Source organism: Neopsephotus bourkii, unplaced genomic scaffold (genome assembly GCF_033783945.1).
Source record: "Neopsephotus bourkii isolate Nb327-2 ecotype Australia unplaced genomic scaffold, CSIRO-AGI_Nbou_v1 NB_359, whole genome shotgun sequence".
NCBI lineage: Eukaryota > Metazoa > Chordata > Aves > Psittaciformes > Psittacidae > Neopsephotus > Neopsephotus bourkii.
The window spans coordinates 142,620-153,194 of NW_026900865.1; the positions used below are offsets into that span (position 1 = coordinate 142,620).

Sequence of the window (10,575 nt, forward strand, 5' to 3'; positions counted from 1 at the left end):
ATGAGGGCTTCTCCCCTCTGCCGGGGTTTCATTAAGAAACGCGTGGCAACAGCTACGAACAAAACCGCACCATTCCCCTTAGCAGCACGTGTGTGTTTAACACCCATCCCCGCAGTGCTGCCCAGCGGGGCCGGAGCGGCGGCTGCGCGCTTGCTCGGAGCATTACGGTAGAGCCTGCAGGACCGCGCTGAGTGGGCGGGGCTTATGCGGCGAGAACGCGCATGCGCGGGCACGGGGCGTAACGTACCGGGGGCGCGGAGGGCAGGCCTAGTGCGGCGCCGGGGTGAGCGGGGGTCGTGTGCCCGGTGAGCAGAGCGAGTGGCGCATGCGCCGCCTTAACGGCTTCTGACCGCCCTCCCTCACCGTGTCCCTCTTCCCCCCCCTCAGGCCATGGCAAAGAGCCTGAGGAGCAAATGGAGGAGGAAGATGCGGGCGGAGAAGAGGAAGAAGAACGCGCCCAAGGAGCTGGAGAGGCTGAAAAAGATCCTGGGAACCAACGCTGATGTCCTCATGGAGGAGGTCAAGGAGGTGGCGACTGTGGTGCCGCCCCAGAAGGCCCTCGAGCCGCCGGGCGGTGAGTTGGGCTCTCAGCCGCGGGGAGGGCCCCGGTGCCAACCGGAACAGGCCGCGGCGGGAGCTGAGCGGGCCCGGGGCTGAACCAGGCCGGCCCCGCCTCTTCCCGCACCGTTTCTCGCGTGGTTTTCGGTGTCCCACGGGGTGTTTCGTGTTGCGGTCATCCACGTGTCGCGGCGTCCTGCGTTACTGCTTGTCCTTGCTCCTGTGACTGTCACTGTCGTGATAGTGCGTGCGGTTAGCGCAGGTTGAGATTGCTGAGTTGGAAGACCAAATCGTTATCTTTTACGGCCATAAGATGCTGTTTAAATCATTGAATCTGGTCACTTTGCGGTACTGGCTTCTGTGTGCATCCAGTCGCTTATGGAACAAGCTTATTAATGTGATTTAAAGTATGTAGTTTCTTATCAAGAGTCGTTTCTTTGTGGAGACAGCTTAGAAGCTGTTCTAATTACAGCATTGTATTTGCTGTTAAAGTGGAGATAGGGTATTAATTCCCTCCTAGTTTAAGGAGGACATTAAACATATAAGAGATTGGATATAGAGAAGAAATTCTTTCCTGTTAGGGTGGTGAGGCACTGGAATGGGTTGCCCAAGGAAGTTGTGACTGCTCCATCCCTGGCAGTGTTCAAGGCCAGGCTGGATGAGGCCTTGGGTTATATGGTTTAGAACAAGGTGTCCCTGCCCATGGCAGGGGGGTTGGAACTTGGTGATCTTAAGTTCCTTTCCAACCCTAACTATTCTATGATTCTGTAAAAGTTGGACCTAAATATAATGTAATTTTGTGGATATTTTATCATTAATAGGGTGATTTCCTTCCTCCCCCTTTTTTAAATGTACTGTTTCAAGGTAGGTGTAGCAAGGACCTTGATTTTGTATGCTCATGAATGCTGCACTGTACATGGTGCAGGAACCAGTATTGTTAGCTGTCTATAGGTGCTGCCACCTTCCTCTATGGTCTGTGGGTAGGATTTAATCTGTGAAGGAAGTGACCCAGGAAGTGGAAACAAAGGTTTTAAGTGGGTATGTACTGGTCAGGAGTCAGAAGGACACATTCTCTTTCCAAAACTACAATCCAGACTAAATCATAGTACATTTTGCTTCTCCAGTTTTTGCCACTTAAGCTGTTAGGATATTGCAGATACGAGCTTTTTATGTGGCATGCAGAAGGCTCTTGGGAGATCACAGTGGGGATATAGAATAATGCTAGTAATCACTGTCAGTCACACAGCCAGTTTTGTCAGTGCTTCTGGAATTAGGAAAACCAGGTGGTGTGAGGTTGAATAGCAGACCCTCTGAACTACATTGAAAATGGAAATAGAATGCTATATAAAGATACTCTTCCAGTGAAGGGTGGCTTGGAGTATGATTTGTAGTTTTATCCATGGTTCTGATTTGTGTGCCAGATGTAAACGTTGTTCTTTATGGGATTATTAGAATTGACTTCCCAGAATGTTTTGAAACATCGTCAGCCTTCTGATGCTGGAGCTGTAGGAAACAGTGTTGTCTTAAACGTAGCTTCTGAAGCAAATGCCTGGCTGGCTGTCATTCCTGCACCCCCTTCCAACTCTGCTGGCAACTTTTCTACAAGTGGCCAATTTCACTTGCCCTTTGCAGAGAGATAGGAGCCTCAGACATACCTAAGAATACATGTATTTCACAAAGCATCGACAAGTTTTGTGAAAATTAGTGTCTTCTTTGAGAGGACTTTTCAGCACCAGCTGTCTGTGCAGGGGAGTTTACATAGTTGTAAGGACTGAAGTAGATGATAGCTTCATAGAATCATAGAATAGTTAGGGTTGGAAAGGACCTTAAGATCATGCAGTTCCAACCCCCCTGCCATGGGCAGGGACACCTCGCTCTAAACCATCTCACCCGAGGCCTCGTCCAACCTGGCCTTGAACACTGCCAGGGATGGAGCATTCACAACCTCCCTGGGCAACCCATTCCAGTGCCTCACCACCCTAACAGGAAAGAATTTCCTCCTTATATCCAATCTAAACTTCCCCTGTTTAAGTTTTAACCCATTACCCCTTGTCCTATCACTACAGTCCCTAATGAAGAGTCCCTCCCCAGCATCCCTATAGGCCCCCTTCAGATACTGGAAGGCTGCTATGAGGTCTCCACGCAGCCTTCTCTTCTCCAGGATGAACAGCCCCAACTTTCCCAGCCTGTCTTCATACAGGAGGTGCTCCAGCCCCTGATCATCCTCGTGGCCTCCTCTGGACTTGTTCCAACAGTTCCATGTCCTTTTTATGTTGAGGACAGCAGAACTGCACACAATACTCCAAGTGAGGTCTCATGAGAGCAGAATAAAGGGGCAGGATCACCTCCTTCAACCTGCTGGTCATTCAGAATATGCACTTTCCGTAGACAGGTAGATAATTTTCCAGCCCAAGAAAATATATAGGTGTACATTAGGGACATTTTCTTGTCTTGTGAAATAATTCCATTTTTTGTTGTTAGAAAAAAAAAAAAGATCTGGATGGCCTTTGGTCAGAAATGGTTTTTCAAACTTTGTGGGCAGGCACAGATTTTTGTCATTATAATGATATCTATTGAGTGTGCTTGGATAACCTACAACTTTTGGGTTTTTTCTTGGCCATTTTCTTTGTCTTTAAGCCTTTTGGCAGGTTTTCTTCGTGTTCTTGCACCACTTCTGTTCAATAGGTTTCTTCCTATTGCCAATCCCGTAGCATCCTTGAGATTGCAAAGTATGATGAAAACATTGTGCTGCGTGAGCAGCAGGTACTTTTTGTCCAGAGGTATTTCTTCATGTAGTCTGTGTTGGAGCTGACACTTACTGTGGGTGTGCTTCTTTGCAGTCAGGATTTGTGTTAACAGTTGAGCCTCGGTCCTATGACAGGACAAGAATCAGCGAAGAAGATTAGTTACGTAGAGCTGGTTTTATTGGGGTGGTAGGTTTCTTGTATTTTGTTGTTGGAGGCCATCTCTCCTATGACATTTGGAAATGGTTGCTGTTAAGAAACTCTCATGTGTTTCTCTGATGTCTCAGGAGGTTTCTGGAGCTAGGGCTTTTTGTGCTGCCTGTCCCATGCTGGATCAGCCTTCGGTTGCACCAGTAGGCCCATGTGCTGATTCTTTGCTGACTGCATTTGTATCTCAGCTTCAGGGTTCCCTAAGCACAGACTTGTGCTGCCCATCAGGTAGACTGTCGGCATGCTTCAACTAGTGAAGCTGCACATGGACTTTTTGTTAACCAACTTCAGACAGGCACAAGATAAAGTCTTTTTTGTCCTGTTTATAAAACTCGTGATAAAGCCTTTAGAGTTGTACATGGAATGATACATGGCATTCATGTGGTGTCACCTAACTGGGGGCACTGTTCTTGAGCATGACCATGTCACCAGCAGTCTTCTGGTCCTAGAGATTAATCATAGCATGGTTTGTGTTGGAAGGGACCTTAAAGATCGCCTAGATCCAGCCTCCCTATTATGGGAAGAGACACATTCCACCAGACCAGGTTGCTCAAAGCCCCATCCAGCCTGGCCTTGAACGCTTCCAGGGATGGGGACAGCCACAGCTTCTCTATAGACAACCCTGTTCCAGTGTCTCGCCACCCTCAAGGTGAAGAATTTCTTCCTGATATCTAATCTAACTACCCTCTTTCAGTTTAGAGGCACTCTTTCTTGTCTTATCACTAGATGCCCATGTAAAAAGTCCCTCTTCAGGTTTCTTGTGGGCCCCTTTTAGGAACTGGAATGCTGCTTTAAGATCTCCCTGGAGCCTTCTCTTCTCCAGGCTGAATAACCCCAGCTCTCAGCTTGTCTTCATAGGAGAGGTGCTCCAGCCTTCTGATGATCTTTGTGCCCTCTGGACTCACTTGAGGTCCATGTCATCTTATGTTGGGGGCCCCAGAGCAGCACATAATACTCTCAGGTGAGGTCTCACAAGAGCAGAGTAAAGGGACAGGATCACCTCCTTGGACCTGCTGGTCACGCTCCTTTTGATGCAGCCCAGGATATGGTTGGCTTTCTGGTCTGTGAGCACACACTGCTGGGGCATGTTGAGTTAATCCTTTATTTCTGTCTCTAAATATCTTAGACTTGACCTTGTGCTGACTTCTCGAGGCAAACACAGCATCACTGTCTCCCTTGTGCTTTATACCATCACTGTATTTTAGCTTTTCCTTTCATTTTATCGTTACCTGTCTCTTTGTCTTGCACTCAAATTAATTTAACATTACATCATAAAAAGTATTTAACTGTGCATATGTTTCAGTAAGCCTATAGCTTCCGGTTTGGTTGCAGCTTTTGATGGAGACCACACACAGTGTTTTTATACATGGTACTGGAGCAGATGGCAGACTGAAAGTACAAGGTGCTTTTTCCAGACATGGGCCTTGAGGGAACATCCTGCATATTTCCTATCAGCTGTTGAAGTTCCTGGGTTGCAGTTGTACTGGTTTGGAAACTGCTTTCAGAGTGTAAAGCTTTCAGCTTTTTCCATACAGATACTGTTGTGTGGAGATATGTTTTCATTGTTTTGGGAAATCTGGTAACAAAATAGCAAGCTGATTCATGTATTTTACTCATTTCACTCAAATAACTTTTATTTTTTTTCAGGTGACTGCAAAATGGACGTAGATAATAAACGGAACAAAAAAACTCTTCTAGACCAGCATGGACAGTACCCAATATGGATGAATTCCAGGCAGAGAAAGAAGCTGAAGGCACAGCGTATTAAGGGGAAAAAAAAGTCAAAATTGGCCAAAGGCCTAGTCTGGTAAAATTGGAGTTTTGTAAGATCATGGATATTTTACTTGCAAAATAATTTTCCCCCAAAATACATTATATTTTTGTGCTTGGCCACCAGATATAATACATTGTGTTGCATGAGTGTTTTAAGAGACTGTTGGGCCAGAAAGTGATGGCAGCAGTATCAACTGCTGGTGGTGTCTAACAAATCAAGCTGAGTGCCTTTGAATAGCCTGTCTGTTGTGATCTGTTTTGTTGAGGGGGAAGGGTCTTCATCTTTTATATTGTAAGTGTTGAAAATGCTAAAGGAAACCCTAAAAATAATAAAGCTGTACATGTTTTTTATACTGTGGTCTTTGTCAATGTAACTTATCTTTTAGCAAATTCAACCAAAGGATTGTGTAAAGTCGCCATATCCTTTAAATTCTTCTGTAAAATCACTTTTGTTGTGCAGTTGTGTTGCTTTTAACATCTGGTGTTTAATGAAAATGGGCTTTTGACATGTAATTTGAAAGAGATTATGCACTGAAACCAACTCCAAGGGTTTGTGAAACTTCTGTTAGCTGACACTTTGTCTTTTTACTGACTTCAGCTCGCAAAGAGAAGGTTGTTGGGACAAAGAAGTATTTTGCTGCTGTCTGCAACTGAAATATTGTAGGAACTAAATAACTGAAAGTAAAAACATTAATGCGAGGGAATGCAAATGCACAGATTGGAAATAAAATAGTTTTTATTTAAGATCTTTTCCAGGTTTTAGTAAAATAAATGAGAATTTTCTTTTCCAGATGCATTTTCAGTAGCCTTTCTTTCCTCCTAAAATGGTACTTGTCTGTCATGTTTTACAACGTGGGCACAGGGTGAAATACTGCATGGTGGCGTAACACATGCCATTTATATGTGATTAGCTACAGTTGGTTGCATATTACTCAGCAATAACATGTGATGACAGATGCAAGAATTAGTTGCCCTGAAAGCTTGTGTTTTTTAAATGCCTCTCATTTCAAGGATGGAAACAATTACAGTACCAGTCCTGCAGGATGTTGCCTGTTGAAGTACCATTCGTCAGTGCAGAGCATAACCTGTGTCCAGCTTCACCCAAGGGGGAATCCCTGCTCTGTAATGGACCACAAACTGTGATACGTGCCTGTTGTGGTAACTTGGGCACATGAAATGGGATATATTGCTTTTAAAGTAATCACATTAGCTTATACTATGCTAAAATCCACCAAGAACAACTCATCCTGAATAGAAAATCTAGTTTTTCGGGGAAAAATAAAGTGAGGTTTTTAGTATTATTTTCGTTAGGAGAAAAGTATTCTGTTCCTCAGGTAAAGAACTACAGTTTGTTGGAGGAAATGCCAATGCATCTTCTGTTTTCTCGTATGTGTTGACAGTTAATGACACTTGGTAAGATGCATAGGTCAAAGTTTACCAAATTATATACGATTAATAACTTTGTATTTTAAAGATATTTCCATTAAGTTGATAATAACCTGCTAAAAACCAGATTCCAGTCTCAATTTTTTATTAAATAGATGGGTCTAGATTTTGGTATCAAATATGTTAGCATTTAGATTAGTGCTGCTTTAAAATTTATAAACACAGAGGAAAGTTTTATTTAAGGTTTATCCTATAGTGTTTATCCAGAAATTGAATGGTCAGTTTGTATTTCTTTACTGTTTTAAGGATGTAGGCTGTATTTTGCTTAGGGTGTGCTTTGGAGAGTTGTAGAGACAAGCTGCTTGGGTTTAAACACTCCTGATTTGGGTTTTTTTTTGTATGGGATAAGCACAGTGCTATATTTGACGTGCTCGTTTGTAAATCAGTAAATCATGCACCTCCTGGTGGGGAAACAGACTGGGTTTCCTGCTGGGAAAGTTGTCCCATGTAACTGTACTGCTTCAGAGGCAGTTTATCTTCATTCTTCAGGTACACAGCCATACTCTCATCTTGACTGAGGCTGCCACCACTGTACTTGCCTTACCCACTCCTCTCCAGAGCTGTTCCAGTTCTCCGTCTGCCCCTTTCTCACAGAGAGAAAATTGCCTTCACAACTGAACACTCTCATTTCTGCTTTTATGACTTTGAGCTTGGCTGCACAAACTTACTGCTTTTGTGACCAGATTTAAGGTTTGACTCTCAAGTGGGAGACAGCAGATGCTGCACTGCTGTTTTATTTAGCAGTTAACTTCCTACCAGCTGAAATAATACTGACTGTGTGAGGTACTTCCTTTATGGTGTCCAGGATAAAGTCAAACAGGTTCACTTAAACTACAGATATTTTAAGATATCCTGTTTGATTTTTGAGCTGAAACAGAGAATAAGAAAGGAATAAACCCCAGTCTTTACTGAGAGGTAGGCCTTAGTTTAGTACCGGTGTGCAGTGTTGCAGAGTGCTCTGTGAGCTGGGAAGTACACTGAGAGGGTGATTGAGTGGGATCTGTCATCTGGTTGGGAGGCTCCATTGTAGACAAGCAGTGGGAACCTGGTTAATGTGCAGCATGGATGTAACCTCGCAGGTGGAGTCACAGATGCAGCAGGGAAATTTCACCTGCTAGGATTTGAGGTGTACTGCATGTGGCTGCTGTGGTTTTGTATTTGGGATGTCCTTCAGCAGCTGTATGTTTTTGATATGAATACCACATTTTTAGTTGTCAGTGGGTGTTTGATTTACACCACTGAGTCTGAAACATGTTCTGTTTGATCAGCTACTGAAAAAAATAGTGTTTCTCTAGAAAATAAAACAGGTTTTGGCTGAAATACGTGTTTTAAAGTCTTTAGAGGGACTTGTGAAACAAGCTGTCTCTAAGCAGCATTCTAACAGAGTGGTGTCAGAGTTGGGGTTGGCTTCTGAACAACTGTGCTATTGCAAAACTGCTTTGTTGAACTTTCCTATGACTGCAGCTGCCACCTACCTGCAAAGTGCTGTGGTAGCTGCAGTTCATGGACCTGCAAAAGGTAGGGGAAATCATATGGGGTGCTTTAAACTACAAGCATTAACGTCAGAACTGAAAGATGTGCATGCTGCCATTTGATTGAAGTGTATGTGTATAAAATGTGTATGTAGACAGTATAAAAATTGCCTTAGCAAGTTGCTAAATGTCCTGCAGATTGTTGGCAGAAGGCACAGTGTGCAGGTCTTGGTTTTAAACCGAGTTATTTCAAGTCCCTAAAATAACTGGTGGTGGTGATAATGCAGTTCATGGGCTGGGGTTTTCTGGTACCAGAGCAGAGTTCCACCTTTTCTGTGTTACGTAGTCAAGTGACTGGGGGAACTGATCTATCCTGTACATTAAAATTCTATCTAATCTATCCTGTACATTAAAATTCTATCTAATCTATCCTGTACATAAAAAATACTCCTATTTCCCCCCATATTTTTAATCTGGATCAGTTTACAGCCTTACTGCACAAAAAAAGCATCGTCAGCAGGAGGCAATGCAAGACTGGGAACAAATAGCTGGTGAAGGCAGGGTTGTGTGAAACAGTTCCTTGCTTAAGCCCTGACATCCCGTGCCACCTTCTCTGCTGTGGCTCTAGCAGCACAGCCACCATACAGTGCAGTGTTTTGCAGACAGGGGAGAGGATCTGGAGATGAGGTCAAGCAAAGGCATTGAATAGTGGGTTTTACACTGGAGGGTATGATGTTGGAATGAGTTAAGCCAGCGTTCTTACAGTCCACGTTAAGTTTTCCTCTAACCCTCTGACAACACAGGCTTCACTGGTGTACATAAGTTTTTAGGGCTTCTTTCAGTTTGCTTTATCTTTGGGTTTATCTGCAGCCCATGTTGCAGTTCTACAGTACACTGAATCTGGTTTGGGATGTCTGGCGTTGGAGGAAGAATGCCATAGCCACCTGATGCAGAGTGCTCCTCTGATACATGGTCACAGGATTTAAAACCCAGAACAACAAAACCAAAGGTACCTCTCCTTTATCTATACAACGGCTTTATGCTGTGTATCTGTTCCTACCGTGCTACCCTTTCCTCTTGCAGCCCAAAAACATGAGTTCGGGTGAATTTGATGGAAGATGAATGTCTGACCTGCATCAGATTGATAATGTGAACTTGACCGGTACTAGAGAGTTCAGGACTGCAGCCTTAGCACTGCATCAACCTGAGAGGTGCAGGACAATGCCTTCCTCTAGTGACATTGTCTTCATTGGATTAGGGCAGCTCTGGGGATGATTGGAGTCTGAAGCAGTAACTATGAACTGCTCTCTTCAGACCAGGGGTTTGCCATCAGTTTTAACTTACCTAAGGGTGAAGCTTCAGGGAGGACCGAGCCATCTGATAGCTCACTGGTGCAGGAATGTGCCCCCTTCCCTCCTCCAGCTGTACAGCCCAGTTCAGGATTTCCTGCTTCAGGTGAAACAGACTTTGGGATATTAATCCTTTTTTCCCGAGCTAAAGAAGAGAGAGAACTGACAACCTTGTTCTGTTTAACCAGCACTGAATGGTTGTGGCAAGCCCCGTGCCAGGGTCCTTTTACTCTTGCTGCACTATTCCAGCGTTCCATTTTCAACTTTCCCGTATCAACAGAAGCAGTACTCAGAGGAAAAGAGAAGGTAGAATGGAAAGAGGGTGACTTTTGTGCTGTCCCTTTTCCCAATCACTTTAATGTCACTCCCCCATGTCTCTAATGTTTCTGGTGCATAGAAAAGGTCTGGAATGTTAGCAACAACACACGGTATGGCAGCAGAGGGAATTGTGGCGAGGGTCCTACACAAGGTAGCACGAGGCCTGCTTTATGAAGGACTTGCAAGCAGACAACAAACAGTTGGTGACTTGTTTTCCTCTACCTTCAATCTAGTCACCATTCAGAAGACTCTGAAGCTTATGAGTTATATTCTGGTTTGGTAAACTATTATTTAACATCTTTAGGTCAAAGGAGGTGATCCTGCCCCTTTATTCTGCTCTCGTGAGACCTCACCTGGAGTATTGTGTGCAGTTCTGGTGTCCTCAACATAAAAAGGACATGGATCTGTTGGAACAAGTCCAGAGGAGGCCACGAGGATGATCAGGGGACTGGAGCACCTCCCATATGAAGATAGGCTGAGAAAGTTGGGGCTGTTCAGCCTGGAGAAGAGAAGGCTGCGTGGAGACCTCATAGCAGCCTTCCAGTATCTGAAGGGGGCCTATAGGGATGCTGGGGATGGACTCTTCATTAGGGACTGTAGTGATAGGACAAGGGGTAATGGGTTAAAACTGAAACAGGGGAAGTTTAGATTGGATATAAGGAGGAAATCCTTTCCTGTTAGGGTGGTGAGGCACTGGAATGGGTT

The 10,575-nt window shown here is 44.4% G+C and overlaps 1 protein-coding gene across 1 annotated transcript; it reads left to right on the forward strand.

Annotated features, from left to right (window-relative positions):
• The first annotated feature begins 356 nt into the window (after window positions 1-356).
• Window positions 357-5,374, forward strand: LLPH (LLP homolog, long-term synaptic facilitation factor). Its single transcript, XM_061348485.1, has 2 exons — window positions 357-574; window positions 5,160-5,374. The coding sequence occupies exons 1-2, from the start codon at window positions 391-393 to the stop codon at window positions 5,321-5,323; spliced, it is 348 nt and encodes a 115-aa protein (XP_061204469.1). The 5' UTR covers window positions 357-390; the 3' UTR covers window positions 5,324-5,374.
• Window positions 5,375-10,575: the final 5,201 nt, after the last annotated feature.